The 17641-nt window shown below is 41.7% G+C and overlaps 3 protein-coding genes across 5 annotated transcripts in view; 1 reads left to right on the top strand and 2 right to left on the bottom strand.

Moving 5' to 3' along the window:
* The window catches only part of mafgb (v-maf avian musculoaponeurotic fibrosarcoma oncogene homolog Gb), a 16696-nt gene extending 13692 nt beyond the window's left edge, over window positions 1–3004 (bottom strand). The window contains exon 1 of one of the 2 annotated variants that reach the window (XM_069139689.1): window positions 2846–3004. The gene's annotated coding sequence lies outside the window, so the exon portion shown is untranslated. Of the gene's footprint in view, window positions 1–474; window positions 565–2845 lie in introns of those variants that run through there. The other variant, XM_069139690.1, reaches the window with a different exon arrangement.
* Window positions 599–5189, top strand: LOC138192349 (uro-adherence factor A-like). 2 transcript variants are annotated; one of them, XM_069139687.1, is made up of 4 exons: window positions 599–2035; window positions 2092–2907; window positions 3002–3226; window positions 5057–5189. In XM_069139687.1, exons 1-3 carry the CDS (start codon window positions 987–989, stop codon window positions 3030–3032), a joined length of 1896 nt encoding a protein of 631 aa, XP_068995788.1. In that variant the 5' UTR covers window positions 599–986; the 3' UTR covers window positions 3033–3226; window positions 5057–5189. The 2 variants fall into 2 exon arrangements, with proteins under 2 accessions (XP_068995788.1, XP_068995787.1); XM_069139686.1 differs by having other exon boundaries at window positions 599–1223; window positions 1262–2907.
* Window positions 5190–8017: 2828 nt separating this feature from the next.
* On the bottom strand, window positions 8018–17331 carry pycr1b (pyrroline-5-carboxylate reductase 1b). The gene is made up of 9 exons (XM_069139757.1): window positions 17212–17331; window positions 14043–14131; window positions 12690–12760; window positions 12400–12579; window positions 11946–12053; window positions 11741–11854; window positions 10766–10858; window positions 9767–9930; window positions 8018–9222 (listed from the first exon to the last, which is right to left on the bottom strand). The coding sequence occupies exons 2-9, from the start codon at window positions 14107–14109 to the stop codon at window positions 9045–9047; spliced, it is 975 nt and encodes a 324-aa protein (XP_068995858.1). The 5' UTR covers window positions 14110–14131; window positions 17212–17331; the 3' UTR covers window positions 8018–9044.
* Window positions 17332–17641: the final 310 nt, after the last annotated feature.

Consider the following 17641-nt stretch of genomic DNA (forward strand, 5'->3'; position numbering starts at 1 on the left):
CCATGTTGCCATGGCTCCCTCCGATCCGCTCGCGCTAAACGTTGAGAAATAACAACGTTGTGATGAATCAGCATCTGTGCCGCGAGCTCACCGGTGGCCCACCGGGAAGCCGACCGATTCTCCTCTTCTGAAGCTGACAGCACGAGTAAAAAGATCATAATAATAATCACCGCTGCCGCTGAGCGTCATGAACCGGAGGCCCGTCGGCGGACACAAAGCGACATGTCACCCCGCCGCTCCGGGACACGCCGTTAGCTAGCCGCGGGACGGCTGACAGCTACCGACCCTCCGGACGGCTGCTCCCCCGGTAGAGAGCAGGCGGACGGCTGCTCCCCCGGTAGAGAGCAGGCGGACGGCCGCTCCCCCGGTAGAGAGCAGGCGGACGGCTGCTCCCCCGGTAGAGAGCAGGCGGACGGCCGCTCCCGCAGCCCGTGAAGCAGACAGAAATCCCGGCATGCTAACTGGCCGTCTCACCTGAACCGGCCGCCGCCTCCCGGAGCTAATGTTGACGCTCCTGTTCCGGAACGGTTCCGCTGCTCCGCGTTGCTCCTCCACCTCCTCCACCTCCTCCACCTCCTCCTCCACCTCCTCCGGCTCCACTTCCTTCCAGCTTTATGAATATCGAGCCACACAACGAGGGAATCCCCGCACACAGCTCGGTCCCTAATTCCGCCACATGGCTCCGGTGAGCTGACGGCCGCGCGCCGCCGGTCTTTGTCTGTCTTATGACGAAATCACCGGATGGTCGGTGGAGCGACCTCCCGGGTCTCGGTGGAGCGACCTCCCGGGTCTCGGTGGAGCGACCTCCCGGGTCTCGGTGGAGCGACCTCCCGGGTCTCGGTGGAGCCTGCACCGATGGATGGTGGTGATGATTCAGCACTACCAGACGACTGCCCTTTAAACGACAGCGGCGACGGGACGACGCAGCGGCGGCGGCGGCGGCGGCGCACACCGGGACAAGCGGCAACATAAGCGCGGTGGTGGTGATGGTGCACACTCAGCAGAACCTCCACATTCAACAGAACCTCTACATTCAACAGAACCTCCACATTCAACAGAACCTCCACATTCAACAGAACCTCTACATTCAACAGAACCTCCACATTCATCAGAACCTCCACATTCAACAGAACCTCTACATTCATCAGAACCTCTACATTCAACAGAACCTCTACATTCAACAGAACCTCTACATTCATCAGAACCTCTACATTCAACAGAACCTCTACATTCAACAGAACCTCTACATTCATCAGAACACCTCTACATTCAACAGAACCTCTACATTCATCAGAACCTCTACATTCATCAGAACCTCCACATTCAACAGAACCTCTACATTCATCAGAACCTCTACATTCAACAGAACCTCTACATTCAACAGAACCTCTACATTCATCAGAACACCTCTACATTCAACAGAACCTCTACATTCAACAGAACCTCTACATTCATCAGAACACCTCCACATTCAACAGAACCTCTACATTCATCAGAACCTCTACATTCAACAGAACCTCTACATTCAACAGAACCTCCACATTCAACAGAACCTCTACATTCAACAGAACCTCTACATTCATCAGAACACCTCTACATTCAACAGAACCTCCACATTCAACAGAACCTCTACATTCAACAGAACCTCTACATTCATCAGAACACCTCTACATTCAACAGAACCTCCACATTCAACAGAACCTCTACATTCATCAGAACACCTCTACATTCAACAGAACCTCTACATTCATCAGAACCTCTACATTCAACAGAACCTCCACATTCAACAGAACACCTCTACATTCAACAGAACCTCTACATTCAACAGAACCTCCACATTCAACAGAACCTCTACATTCATCAGAACACCTCTACATTCAACAGAACCTCTACATTCATCAGAACACCTCCACATTCAACAGAACCTCTACATTCAACAGAACCTCTACATTCATCAGAACACCTCTACATTCAACAGAACCTCCACATTCAACAGAACCTCTACATTCAACAGAACCTCCACATTCAACAGAACCTCTACATTCATCAGAACACCTCTACATTCAACAGAACCTCTACATTCATCAGAACCTCTACATTCAACAGAACCTCCACATTCATCAGAACACCTCTACATTCAACAGAACCTCCACATTCAACAGAACCTCCACATTCATCAGAACCTCCACATTCAACAGAACCTCTACATTCATCAGAACACCTCTACATTCATCAGAACCTCTACATTCATCAGAACCTCCACATTCATCAGAACCTCTACATTCAACAGAACCTCTACATTCATCAGAACACCTCCACATTCATCAGAACCTCTACATTCATCAGAACACCTCCACATTCATCAGAACCTCTACATTCATCAGAACCTCCACATTCATCAGAACACCTCCACATTCATCAGAACCTCTACATTCATCAGAACCTCTACATTGAACAGAACCTCCACATTCATCAGAACCTCTACATTCATCAGAACCTCTACATTCATCAGAACACCTCCACATTCATCAGAACCTCTACATTCATCAGAACCTCCACATTCATCAGAACACCTCCACATTCATCAGAACACCTCCACATTCATCAGAACCTCCACATTCAACAGAACCTCCACATTCATCAGAACCTCCACATTCATCAGAACACCTCTACATTCATCAGAACCTCCACATTCATCAGAACCTCCACATTCAACAGAACCTCCACATTCATCAGAACCTCCACATTCATCAGAACCTCCACATTCATCAGAACCTCCACATTCAACACTTTGCTTTTCTTTTCAAAAGGAATTTCATCTTTGATTTCGACAGAGCTGACTCACCAGAAGTCCCGCCGGCGTCCTTCCCCACCGCGCCCTCCGAGGTTCGGGTTCGCGCTGACCCGGTGAGCTGAAGACACAGTTGGAGAAATGTTTTTCCGCGCACGCCTCCTCGCAGGTCTCGAGATAAATCCACTCCTTCCTCCTCGCTTGTTTTAGTCTCTGGTCGGAGGCGCCAGACGTCAAATGATGTTTGGATCACGTGGTTTCATTCATGAAGGCTCGACGCAACCCGCATTTAAAGAGACACGAGACGCTACTCCAGCCGCGTGGAGAGGACAGGACAGGACAGCTGGGACCTTCTCTAAACTCAGCTCACATGGGACATGGTGGGAAGTAACGCAGTACATTTACTCAAGTACTGTACTAAAGTACAAGTTCGAGGTACTTTACTTGAGTATTTTCATTTTCTGACACTTCATGCTACATTATATAGAGAATATATATATATATATATATATATATATATATATATATATATATATATATATATATATATATATATATATATACTCTACTGAACTACATGTATTAGTTACTTCTAAAATAAAGATTTGACACAATAGTGTAACAAGCTTTTAAAATACAACATTTAAGATTAAACCACTGGTCACATTTCAGCTATTGTTAACAGCTCCATCAAAAAGGGATTTTTCTCCTTTTAAATTTCTCCCCTTTTATTTCAATAAATGTTCAAATGATTCGTATCTTACCAAAACTAAAAGATGAGTAAAAAAGTAAAAACAGAAGTTAGTTTTCTCCCAGTAATCATCTGACAAACCTTCACATTTATCTGCTGTCCCCGTTTATAAAACTGGATATAAAGAAGTTTGAACTATCGAACAGTAACATGCTGTTTACACACTGATGCCTCGGTATTAATGAAACAATGATGTCATATTATATTCACGTATCAGTCAGAGGCATCAAACTATTACTTTTACTTTCATATTTTAATGCTGCATTTTGCAGCTAATTCCTACGTACGTTGAATAAAACCTTTCATGCAGTATTGGTACTTTTACTAAAGTAAAGCATCTTTTTCCATCACTGCATGTGAACCGTTGATATGACAACAAGACAAAGAGTGATGAGTAAAATATTAAAAATATACTGTAACTGTTCAAATGCAGAAAAAAATGGACTGCAGGTGGAAAATAAAGAAACAATCCAATTTAGATGGTGAACACAAACATTTATCCACATAGAAATAAAAAGAAGGTAAAGTACTCGTTTGAGAAACTTCACACGGACTTGAACTTTTGTTGACGGTTTGTTCTTAAGTTGATTTCCTAATTCAAAGAACACATCCAGCTCACATTAAAGATTTATATCACAACCGTCGTTCTTCTAAAAGAAGGATGTGATATTGCAGATTAAAAAAATTATGAGATCCTGACTCAGTTTCCACAGAATAAACAGTCACTTTCCACATTCACGCTATTTAACAGTTTTTTCTCTTAAGAATCTTCATAGAAACAATTAAACAGGAGGATGACAATCTTTTTTCAAAAGTTTAATACTACAGTTTAATATGTAAAACTAACTGCCAGACGTTTTGCACTTTTCCAGTTTTTATTGTCCGGTTTGTTGGCTAACAATCATTTGATCATTTTTTTTAAATGCAGGAGATTTAAAACGACATATAATAAGACGAACCAAACATTTACACCATCAGCGCTTATTTACGGCATCATTTACAAACAAACTAAACTATTACTGTTCAGTAGTTTATCAATATCCATTTCCATTTGTGAGGGAATTAATGACTTCACATACACGATAAGGAAGCACTCAGCTAATATTAGCAGCCTATTTCTGAATAATGCCACTCAGTTTGTGAGGAAGAGCCGGTATCACATATTCATCGACTGATATTTCTGCTTGGATGTCCACAGACCTTCGAGGACTAAATCTTTACCAGCTGTGAGGTACATTTTGGTATTATTTAGAAAATGGTTAAAAATTCAGCAGGTTAAGTCACACATCTGATGAATGTATTATTCTCGAGGTCACATCCAGTAAACTGATTTTATCAGGACGTCCTAATAACTCTCTGACTCTCTCAGAGTCATATTTCTCCCACGTTAGTCACTCTTCATGTCAAAGCATGTTTCTGATGTGTGGTTTGTGGCCACGCCTACTTTCCTTATGTTAATTGTTTGTTGTGTTTCTATGCTTTTCTTTTCTCTCTCTGCTCTCCGCCTGTGGCAGATGCTCCGCCCACTTCTGAGCTTGATCCTGTCGGAGGCTTCTTCCTGTTGAAAGGGAGCTTTTCCTTCCAGTTTATTCTATGATTTGCTGCTGTATAAATGAAATTTAATGAATAAATGGTAATTATACTGGAGCCTTGATGTCAGTGACTGTAACTAAGTGCATTTATTTAAGTATTTACATGCTACTTTATTGCATTATTATAGATTAAGCTCCCCAGTAGTGTGTAAAATTAGCCCCACCGTTAGCCATCATATCAAAGTGATAATGAACCAAATAACTACTTCATTTATCAACAAGCTACATTAACAAGTTAAACGCGGGTCTGAAGAAGGAACTTGATGGATTTACATATAAAATATAAGTTTACATGATGATACTGCCCGACAGAGGTGTAAAGAGGACATTAAAATGGTGCTGACGTGTCCGGTTCTTCTACAGGTGTCAGTAAGAGTGAAGGTGAGTCTCCAGGTGTCCTCTCGGTCTGTGAATAACAAGTTGTCCTGAGAGGGAAACTCAGACTGCAGATTCACTGACTGTGTGCTAACAGAAGAGTTTCCTCTTCCTGCGACCGTTTCGCCAGACAGCTGCACAAAGCTGATACTGTATCACCGCCGAGATCACGGCTGTACACGGGTGTCTCACACACACACACACACACACACACACACACACACACACACACACTGTAGCTCATAAACAGTCAAACAGAGGACATGACAAACTCACAGCTCTTTCCTTGCTGGAGGTTTTAGGTGATGTTTGGTGGAGAAGCTCGTCCTTCTCTTCTCTCCTCTCGGTCCTGATACGAAATGCAAACCACCATGTTACTGCAAAGGTCACTGATTACACTGATTGAATGAGGATGACAGGAAGCATCTGGCCTACCTGTGGACAGAAATCCCACGCTGGGCTGAAACACGTGCGCGCGCACACACACACACACACACACACCAAACCTTCCACTCAGGATTATCTACCACTGAACTGCCATTTTAGACCGTCAGCCGGTGTCGGGATGATTGACACCGAGCACATCCTCTTCACCTCGGGTGGACGAGAGGCGCTCAAAGCTGAACGAGCCAACGAGAGGCAACAGAAGACTAATAATGAGAGGCAAATGGAAGTCTCTCCAGGAATGGCTAATCTTAACGGACAGCGGCAGGAGCAAGCGGAGAATAACCTTTCGGAATAAAAGAGGGATTACCAAGACACTTCAGCGGCGGAGGAAAAACCATTGCACGCACAAATAAACAGGCACAGTGAGAGCAATTTAATCAAGGGACACGGTGTGTGTATTAGTTTAAGGAAAATAAAACTAATCCTACAACAGCAATAAATCGTTCAATTATAATGAGGACATGGCTCTTCACAAACCATCACTCTTCCTCCATCATTCTGACTTCACCATTATGCACCTGTGTATTGCCTGAATACACCAGCAGCCTATCTGCGTCCTGCACAAAGTGCCATTCGTTAATCCAAAATGGAGCAAGAGGGCCCGAATATCTAAAATTACAAACAGAGCTGAAGTCTGCGGTCTCTTAATAAATCCAAATGTAAGCGCACGTCTGTCCTCCTCTATCACACTAACATAAAAACACATCGATATTACTGTAGTTTTAGAAGTGCTGGAAATGAACATCGACTCAAAAACTCTGCATGCACAGAGCTGCATTTCTTTACACGTCTGCTCTGCTTCAGTTATCTGACAGCTGTAGTTCTTCGTTATGATTTTAAGATGCAGATTTGACATAAAACCATCATTTTTTGGGGGGCTTTTACCGCTTTACAAAAAGCAGTTTCTAGAAAAAAAATCTCCTAAAGAATGGAAGTAATAGAAAGACAAAAGTATTTGATGTCGACTCAGCGTATGTCCTGCTGTCTGTTTTTATTGTATCCAAATAAAAAAAAGTAATTGTTCAACCATAATCATGAAGTAGGAAGTTTAATTCAAATGAACAAACACATTGATCGAAGATTAGAAATTCAACCAAAGAGAAATTTCCCTCTCGATATTTCCCCCAAAAAACACAAAGATTAGACAAAAGTCCAAACAATGAGACAATCAGCTGTCGAGAACAACTTTGTATTTTTGCGTTTCTTCTGCTTTAAAATCACTTCATGACCCTTCAGATTTGTCATAGGACTCGTTGGAAAGGTTTGGACTTCTCGGCTGAGAAACACTGGACTGAAATAATAATTGTGATATTATTTATACACCTCCTAACTCAGTGTCACTCACAGGTGCTGTTTTCTTTCAGAATGGGTACTTTTACCTCAAGTACTGCATACTAAACTCAAAGTACTGTAACACTGAAGTTTCTTTTAGAGAAGATGAAACCTGCGCCCTCCCGTGTCTTTGACCTGGTAGAGTCTGAGAGGGACGGAGGACGGAGGACGTCTGAATCTGGAGACAGAACCATGATCACATGTCCCCTGACAGAAAGCTTCTATAAGTGGCCCGTGTTTCCTCTGACATCCAATCACAAAGTGCCCGAAGGCCGGTGAGGAAAACATATTTACCTCTTATTATTTTAATGCGTACACAAGGTCTAATTATAGCAGGCGGGAGATGTGATGGGGAAAGAATTCAGGAGGCCGTGACCTCCAGCGGGACACCGGCGGGACACCGGTGGGACACGGGGAGAGATCCGGATGACGAGGCGGTGAAACGTGTAATCAAAGCGCTGCAGCTGATGCCGCTTCCCAATAAGTGAGGAGGGGTTGTTATACTTGAAGCTAGATTAGGGTCCATTTTAAGTCTCAACTGGCAGCAATGTGAAGGGAGTCATTTGATCTTCATAGGAATGTGTGAACGGGTCCCACTGATCAAAGGGCGCCCTCTGGAGGCCAGGGTGCAAATCACTACTCACGGATGGACGGACAGGTCTGAGGGAAACCTCCAACTATGAAGAAGGAATGCGTGAAATACACAATACACAGAAGATAAGCAAGAAATATACTCGTCTCTGCATCTTTAATGTCAATTTTTGGACTCGCATTCCAATTCAGTGGCTGATGCTCCAAACAAAACAATAACATGTAACATGGTGGGAATAAAAATATTAAGAACGATAGAAAATGCAGTTAGGACGGATTGATGTCTGACATAATGCCTTTACATCATTGTCTATATGAACTGTATTTTAGCTTCTAGTTGCACCTCCAGATGAAAATTTCACAGAAAAAAAAAAAGAGAAAAAAAAAAGTGCCTTTTGGGTTTTTAGATGCGCAAAAATGAGTTTGGAATGACAGAAAAAATATGTTCTGGGTCACGGGGCCAAAGGCACAATGTCCTTAAAATGCTATAAAATCTACAGATTTCATAGATGACAAGAAAAACAAAAGATGTTTTAAAATGTTTGTTCACATCATATTCAGTATTTTAAGAGTTGAACACCGTTGGCCAAACAAAAAGTAAATTATTTGCAAAAAGAAAAGGGTACATGATGACTTCCGCTTTTTAAAGACAGACATTAAAAACAGACGTTGAGAGCTCGTCATTATCCAGCAGCCATCTGCTGCCTGGTGTGGACCAGGACCTCACGATGGCCCACCGGGTCGGTACCGGTGAAGGAGCCCAACACACAGACAGACTGTAAATGCACTTCAGCGTCTATCTGGGTTTGTGTTTGTGTAAACAGTAATCCTGCTACACAACGTAAGGCTGTAACTGTGATCCATGTGTGCAGAATACGCCGGTGTTGGTGACGTCACCAGGAGGTCCACCGGAACACGAATAAATCATTTGGCAGAGGAACTTTTTCAGAGAAGTCCTGAGTCCATTTCTGAAGTTCGATGGCCAAACAGCTGTTTGAGATGTATTCATGTCTTCACGTGTACACACCGGTACACTTAAAGCTGTAACGCATGTGTGAGTGAGTGAGTGAGTGTGTGTGTGTGTGTGTGTGTGTGTGTGTGTGTGTGTGTGTGTGTGTGTGTGTGTGTGTGTGTGTGTGTGTGTGTGTGTCTGCCTCTCGTGGACTCAGTTCTTCTTCTTGACCCCAGAGCTGTGGTTGTTGAACAGGTTGAGTCCGGGCCGTCCGTTGCCGGTGGCGACGCCGCTGACCTCGACGCCGGGCTGCTGCAGAACTTTGTCCAACGTGGTTTTCTTGATGGCGGCCGGAGAGATTCGCTCCTGGTCGGCCAGGAACTGCAGCTCCCTGTGAGAGGAAGGGAAACCCTGACATCAGGTGTGCGTGTCATATTTCCTTCCCTATATAAAGACAGCGACACACTTTCAACGCTCTGAGATTTACGGGTCAAAGCAGAATTCTACACCTGCAATATTTGTGGTACATTTCTGACATTTAAAATTCTATCTACAGACATTTCTACATAATCCATGCAAGTTTTGTGGACCGGTGGCGACTCCTCTTCTACCAACTGGCTTAAATCATTTATTCAGCAAAATTCAGTAATGAGCCGATATCATCCTCTTAAATGTGACGACCTGCTGCTTTTCTTTGTGTTTCAGATCAATGCCAGTTTAGTAACTTATAAAAAATCCATTAAAAGATGTTACACAGGGTATTGTGGTATTTGAGTGCTCAAAGGAATGATGGAGAAAGTAATTTCCATTTAGTTCTGAACATAATGAGACCTCGACGGTTGCCGAGTCGGCTGAATGTTGGGACGCAGAAACAGCAGGAGAGAAGGCTGGAAAAGGTGACGTGTGTTTTGCGTTTCCAGAAGCAGCCGTCTCACCGTGTCCTGATGCACGACGCCTCCACCGCGTTGATAAGGAGGCTGCGGAAGCCGCCGCTCTCCAGGACGTGCAGGGCGTGGATGGTGGCGCCCCCTGGTGAGCACACGTTGTCCTTCAGCTGGCCGGGGTGCTGCTCGGAGTCCAGGAGCATCTTAGCTGCTCCCTGAAGAGAGAAAAAAAAAAGAACGTGGCGAGTAATTAGGAAGGTAAATACATACATGTATGTAGAAACAACCTGTTGACTGCTGATACGAGTCACAGCGACGCGTCGTTGACTGAATCATATTTCATCTGATTTATGTTCATCTTCATTATGTGAATGGAAAATATGTGCACTGAAATACAGAATCCTTTATATTGTAAAATGTTCCCAGGCAGTGTGTCGGTGCAGCGCAGACAGACACAACATGACTGTAACACACCAACCAAGACACTGACAACATGTGACGAGGCTTCAGCAGGAAAACAACAACAAAACACACAATTACTCCTAAAACAGCTGAGAGGCGGTAAACACAGCGAGTACGACGACAGCAGCTGCCACCATAACTGGAAATGTTTGAAATTAATAAATTCCAATTATCCTTTCAGATCAACGGCCAAACTGTGATCGCAAAAAAAATAAAAAATAAACAAACATTATCTCAGTTATTTGTGAAAAAGAGCAATTTAAAATTTGTGCTGACCCTGCAGGAAACAGCTCCAAGACCAAATGTATTCCTTTTATTTTTCTCTTTCTTTTTTGTTGCCCTGCAGGTGTTTATTTTCTCGGCGTTTCATTCTTCTATTGAACAAAAGCCAGCAATTATCAGAATCGCTGGAAAGTGAAAGCAGCATAATGACGTTTTTTTGTTGTTGCCTGCAAACATGCAGAGAAGTGAATCAAGGAGGGTTAATGTGGAGAATAAGTACGACGAAAGAGACAGACACACAGACACACACACACACACACACACACACACACACACACACACACACACACACACACACACACTAACCAACAGGGCCTGAGCTCCGAGTCTGACAGCGAGCCTCCTCGGTAAACCCATCTTCACTCCTCCGTCTGCGAGAGCATCGAGAGCCGTGAACGCCTGTTGAAACAGATGACAGGTTCTCCTTTAACGTAACAACAGCACATACATATAAATCATATAAATGCTTCATCACATAGTTGGACATGCAAATTATCTCAATTTAAGCCTGCAGATTAGATTTTTGTGGAGTTTTTTTTGTCTCCGGTAGCTCTGAAGACGAACCGTCACAAAACAAACGAGACCTTTTCAACTCTCTTTAACTACCCGAGTGAAGCTCGACGCAGACGGCAGATAAAAACACACCGATGCAATTATTCTTAATTTCCTCAGCTGCTGTCTGTCGGCCACAAAGTACACTTGACGTGAGTGTTTTATAAAGCGGGCGGGTCTGACATTTGAAAATAGAAGTCATTACCACAGCTGGGCTCCGACTCATTCAAAAGAATATGCATTCGTTCAACCTCTTCTACCTGCCAGCGTTTCTCCTCGAGCATTAAAAGAGTTCCTGCGTTTTACCAGCTGCTGAACAGAAGAGGAAACAAGCAGCAGTATGAAGCCCAGAAAATCTGGTTCAACAATGAAGTCGAACAAACAAAAAACATTCAGGTTACTCATCATTTATGAAGGCGTGCTTACGTTTCTCAGTAACTTGTTATTAATGGAATACTTTGTCATTATTTTTCACATCTTATAGACGAAATAATTAATCAAATAAATACTGATTAGTTGAGTGCGTTGGCAGTGAAAGCACTCGATCATAACTATCTCCCAAAAACTGGATGTGACATCAGTCCTACAATCTCAGTACGTCTGTCGCTCTGAGTTTCTTTGGAAAGAAAAAGTCTGTGCAGCAGATCCAGTCTGTTCTGGAATAAAAGGACCACATGCCAGAACTCAGAGTTACAACCAGAACCATCATCCATCTCTGAAGGTACTGACGTAGGCGGGTCCGCTGCCGCTCAGACCGGTGACGGCATCGATGAGGTCCTCCTCCACCTCCGTGCAGAAACCGACGCTGGCCATCAGCTGCTCCAGTAACTTTCCATCCTCCACCTGAAATAACAACAATCTGCTGCTAAGCAACATAAAAACAATCAGCTGATCTCTCTGGTTCTTTTTAGTCTCTCCTCGATCAGCTCGTTACCTCTGCATGCGTCCCGGTGGCGTACACCGTCGCTCCCTCTCTCACCACCACCGGCGTGTTCGTCATACATCTCATGACCTTCGGAGCCGAGCGGTACTGAAGCAGCTTCTGGAAGACGTTAACAGAAACGTAGGAGACGTCTGTGAAGGAGACGATTTCTCTTCACATGTTGGGAAACGGGCCAGGACGGCTCGTTTCCACCTAAAAGGAGGATTCTTGTTTATTTCAACCCCGTTGTGGCTCGGCGATAACGTTGCACTCCTCTCCTCCACTGGAGATTCAGAAAGAGGAGGGGCACCAAATATTCACCTGATTTTTTTTTCAGTCTGAAGCCACATTAAAGGGAAAAACAGCAGGTTGAAATAAACAAGAATTCTCCTTCGATTTGAGGTTTTAACAGATATGAAGACTGCAACAATGAAGTGAAGTTCCTGTAAACGTGAGCGACGCCGACCTTCTCTATGGAGCTGATGGTCACACCTGCAGCGCAGGACACGATGAGGTGGCGGTCCTCGATGTCCGGTCCGATCTCGTCCAGAACGAACGGGATGATGTGCGGCTTCACGGCCAAGAAGAGCACGTCGCTCTTGCTGACGGTCTCTTTGTTGCTGGTCGTCAGGCTCACCCCCATTTTCTACAAGAGAAGAAGAAACTGGTGACGGTGAGGAGGCCGGAAGACAGACGGGTGTTACCACGGAAACGTGCACACGTTGTAAACGAGCAGGCAGACAGGTGTGTCCTCACCCTGAGTCCCGACACGGTGGGCAGATCTGTCTCGGGGGAGCTGGCGGTGATCCGGTGTGTCGCAATCACACCTGGAGACGTTCAATGAGACGGGAAAGAACAGCTGTCAGATAACTGACTGATAACCGAGCGGGGAATCCAACGTTACAGCAGCACCAGGACCGGATCGGACCTCCGGACCACGCGACCCGCCGGCCGGTTGGAAACAGCACGTTTTCTTTTAAAAAATTACACCATTTATTAAAGTAGAAGTTATCGTCGGGTTATCGTGTCCCGAATGTCTCCGGCAGGAAAAACAACCAAATCTAAGCTTACAGGGATGTTTCACTGAAATCACTTTATTCTACAGGTCCCATTTTACATTTTGAAAAAAACAACAAAAACAAACATAATACACGATCCAGACTCTGTAAAAAAACAAAACACTAAATTGGGCTAAAAGTGTCATCACATGACAAAAATACAGAAAATATTTAACAGAACAACAGACCGGAGAACCGAGAGAGTTTGGAGAGGTTGTAAACACGGTTTAATGTGGAGCCACTTGTTTCTACATTTTGTAAATGATCTTATTTCAATGATATTATTATTGTGTTTTACTGCACAAAAGATATTGTTTAATTCTCTCTCCTTTGAGGGTTTTTACTACAACTATAAGAATCAGAAGATATTTTCTGCACCACCAGCATCAAAACTAAATAAATGACTTTTCCCAGATCAAATGCTCGTATTTGTCATTTTTGGATTTCAGTTTTTTTTTTTTTTATGTTGTTTGTTTATTATCTGATCTGGCATTTCCATATTTTTGGAAAATTATACACAGATATGGAAACACTAACGGTCACCGATGATGTGAAACCTCGTGGGAGGACTCTCAAAACTCCCACCAAACAGGTTTGATAATATAATCCTCAAATTTAAGGACAACATATCATCTTCGGTGGAGTGAAAAATAATATGAATATGACAGGATCAATAAACGCCCCAGAAAACAGTTTGGGGTTCAGAAGACGGATAAAGATCTTAAATGAAGACATAAAACAGAAGAAATGAAGGAAAAGATGTGAAAAAGAATAAAGAAACGCTGCTGTGACGTCAGTGATGATCAATGATGATCAGTGATGATCAATGATGATGATCAGTGATGATCGTGATGATCAGTGATGATCAATGATGATGATCAGTGATGATCGTGATGATCAGTGATGATCAGTGATGATCAGTGATGATGATGATCGTGATGATCAGTGATGATCAATGATGATGATCAGTGATGATCAGTGATGATGATCGTGATGATCGTGATGATCAGTGATGATCAATGATGATCAGTGATGATCGTGTGCTCCTCACCTGCAGCGGTGAAACCTTTGACCAGCGCGTGAGCCAGCTGACCCGCTCCGATGAACCCGACACTCATCCTGTCAGATGATGTTTCTGTTCTGTAAACAACAACAACAATCAGAAAGTCACTTGATTTAACAAACTTTGACTTCTGAACCTGTTGAGGAGTAAAATGGTCCCCAGACTGGAGGTTAGAAAACATCCCCTCAGTGACTAATTACAGCTGCCAGCTTTATATCTATATATATCTATATCTGTATTTGTATCTATATTTATATCTATATTTATATACATATATCTATATTTATATATATTTATTTATACCTATATTTATATCTATATTTATACCTATATTTATATGTATATTTATATCCATATACAGTGGGTACGGAAAGTATTCAGACCTCTTTAAATTGTTCACTCTTCGTTTCATTGCAGCCATTTGCTAAAATCAAAAAAGTTCATTTTATTTCTCATTAATGTACACTCAGCACCCCATCTTGACAGAAAAAAACAGAAATGTAGAAATTTGTGCAAATTTATTAAAAAAGAAAACCTGAAATATCACATGGTCATAAGTATTCAGACCCTTTGCTCAGTATTGAGTAGAAGCACCCTTTTGAGCTCGTACAGCCATGAGTCTTCTTGGGAATGATGCAACAAGCTTTTCACACCTGGATTTGGGGATCCTCTGCCATTCTTCCTTGCAGATCCTCTCCAGGTCCGTCAGGTTGGACGGTGAACGTTGGTGGACAGCCATTTTCAGGTCTCTCCAGAGATGCTCAATTGGGTTTCGGTCAGGGCTCTGGCCGGGCCAGTCAAGAATGGTCACAGAGTTGTTCTGAAGCCACTCCTTTGTTATTTTAGCTGTGTGCTTAGGGTCATTGTCTTGTTGGAAGGTGAACCTTCGGCCCAGTCTGAGGTCCAGAGCACTCTGGAAGAGGTTTTCTTCCAGGATATCTCTGTACTTGGCCGCATTCATCTTTCCTTCAATTGCAACCGGTCGTCCTGTCCCTGCAGCTGAAAAACACCCCCATAGCATGATGCTGCCACCACCATGTTTCACTGTTGGGATTGTATTGGGCAGGTGATGAGCAGTGCCTGGTTTTCTCCACACATACCGCTTACAATTAACGCCAACAAGTTCAATCTTGGTCTCATCAGACCAGAGAATCTTATTTCTCATAGTCTGGGAGTCCTTCATGTGTTTTTTGGCTAACTCTATGCGGGCTTTCATATGTCTTGCACTGAGGAGAGGCTTCCGTCGGGCCACTCTGCCATAAAGCCCCGACTGGTGGAGGGCTGCAGTGATAGTTGACTTTGTGGAACTTTCTCCCATCTCCCTACTGCATCTCTGGAGCTCAGCCACAGTGATCTTTGGGTTCTTCTTTACCTCTCTCACCAAGGCTCTTCTCCCACGATTGCTCAGTTTGGCTGGACGGCCAGGTCTAGGAAGAGTTCTGGTCGTCCCAAACTTCTTCCATTTAAGGATTATGGAGGCCACTGTGCTCTTAGGAACCTTGAGTGCTGCAGAAATTATTTTGTAACCTTGGCCAGATCTGTGCCTTGCCACAATTCTGTCTCTGAGCTCCTTGGACAGTTCCTTCGACCTCATGATTCTCATTTGCTCTGACATGCACTGTGAGCTGTAAGGTCTGATATAGACAGGTGTGTGCCTTTCCTAATCAAGGCCAATCAGTTTAATTAAACACAGCTGGACTCCAATGAAGGAGTAGAACCATCTCAAGGAGGATCAGAAGAAATGGACAGCATGTGAGTTAAATATGAGTGTCACAGCAAAGGGTCTGAATACTTATGACCATGTGATATTTCAGTTTTTCTTTTTTAATAAATTTGCACAAATTTCTACATTTCTGTTTTTTTCTGTCAACATGGGGTGCTGAGTGTACATTAATGAGAAATAAAATGAACTTTTTTGATTTTAGCAAATGGCTGCAATGAAACAAAGAGTGAAAAATTTAAAGAGGTCTGAATACTTTCCGTACCCACTGTATATCTATATTTATACCTATATTTATATCTATATATATCTATATTTATACCTATATTTATATCTATATTTATATCTATGTTTATATCTATGTCTATATTTATATTTATATCTAGATCTATATTTATACTTATATCTATATTTATATCTATATATGTATATTTATATCTATATATATCTATATTTATATCTATATTTATACTTATATATATATTTATACCTATATATATATATACACCTATATTTATATCTATATTTATACTTATATATATATATATATATATATTTATACCTATATTTATATACCTATATATACCTATATTTATATCTATACTTATATATATCTATATTTATACTTATATCTATATTTATACTTATATCTATATATACCTATATTTATATCTATATTTATACCTATATATATATATCTATATTTATACCTATATTTATATATATATATACCTATATTTATATCTATACTTATATATCTATATCTATATATTTATACCTATATTTATACCTATATATATACACACCTATATTTATATCTATATTTACATTTATATATATATATACATCTATATTTATACCTATATTTATATACCTATATATATATATATATACTTTTATCTATATACCTATATTTATATCTATACTTATATATGTAGATATTTATATCTATATATATATTTATACTTATATCTATATTTATACCTATATTTATATAAATTTATACTTATATTTATATCTATATATATACTTATATCTATATTTATATCTGTATATATATATTTATACCTATATTTATATCTATATTTATATCTGTATATATATATATATATATATATATTTATACCTATATTTATATCTCTATATTTATATTTATATTAACATGAACTATTTCAGACTAAATCTGAAAGCTTTGGTTTCCAGCTTTATGAGACTTCTGGATTTGTACTTTTAGTGAATAAAACAACATAAGTATTTAAATTGTATTTCTTTAAATGTACTCGTTTATTCACGTAGCATTAGCATTAGCATTAGCCGATGCTCATCAGAGCGATAACAGCATTTAATAGCTAGCTAATGAGCGCCTCTGCTAGCTGCGCTTCACGACCAGATATGGATGACAAACACGATGAATACGTGTGAAACATGCAGTAGTACCTTTCCGTAGAGTCCGGATGACAGCTGACAGGCGACCGAGGGGTCGATGAGACAGTATTTCAGAAAGAAAAAACAGAAAACGCCACTTTCTGTGTCAACGTGGCTTCCTCTCTTACTGAACCCCGGTGCGGTCTGAAGGACAGCGACTCTGACCAATCACGACAGAGATGCTCCGAGCAGCTAACCAATGAAGTACTATATTACGGAGAATGGGCGGGGTTTTGGAGGCGGCCCCGCCTTGGTTGCATCAGTCCTCTGAGAGTCAGCGAGGTGAAGCTGCAGGAGGAATGTAGGTCAAACACATGAACCTGAGTTGATAAGGAGGTTATCACTATACAGTATACAGTATATATATATATATATATACAATATATGTTTATATATATATAATATATGTTTATATATATATAAAATATATGTTTATATATAT

Source organism: Embiotoca jacksoni, unplaced genomic scaffold (genome assembly GCF_022577435.1).
Source record: "Embiotoca jacksoni isolate LCO1_2020_lvr unplaced genomic scaffold, fEmbJac1.0.p SCAF_85, whole genome shotgun sequence".
NCBI classification, from domain to species: Eukaryota; Metazoa; Chordata; class Actinopteri; family Embiotocidae; genus Embiotoca; species Embiotoca jacksoni.

Coding starts and splice junctions, on each gene's coding strand:
- pycr1b (XM_069139757.1), bottom strand. CDS start 14,109: ATGAGTGTCGGGTTCATCGGAGCGGGTCAGCTGGCTCACGCGCTGGTC. Junction 12,054..12,399: donor CCATCAGCTCCATAGAGAAG/GTCGGCGTCGCT, acceptor AACGTCTTCCAG/AAGCTGCTTCAGTACCGCTC. Junction 11,855..11,945: donor CCACCGGGACGCATGCAGAG/GTAACGAGCTGA, acceptor TTGTTATTTCAG/GTGGAGGATGGAAAGTTACT.
- LOC138192349 (XM_069139686.1), top strand. CDS start 987: ATGGTGCACACTCAGCAGAACCTCCACATTCAACAGAACCTCTACATT. Junction 1,224..1,261: donor ACCTCTACATTCAACAGAAC/CTCTACATTCAA, acceptor TCATCAGAACAC/CTCTACATTCAACAGAACCT. Junction 2,908..3,001: donor TTCGGGTTCGCGCTGACCCG/GTGAGCTGAAGA, acceptor CGCTTGTTTTAG/TCTCTGGTCGGAGGCGCCAG.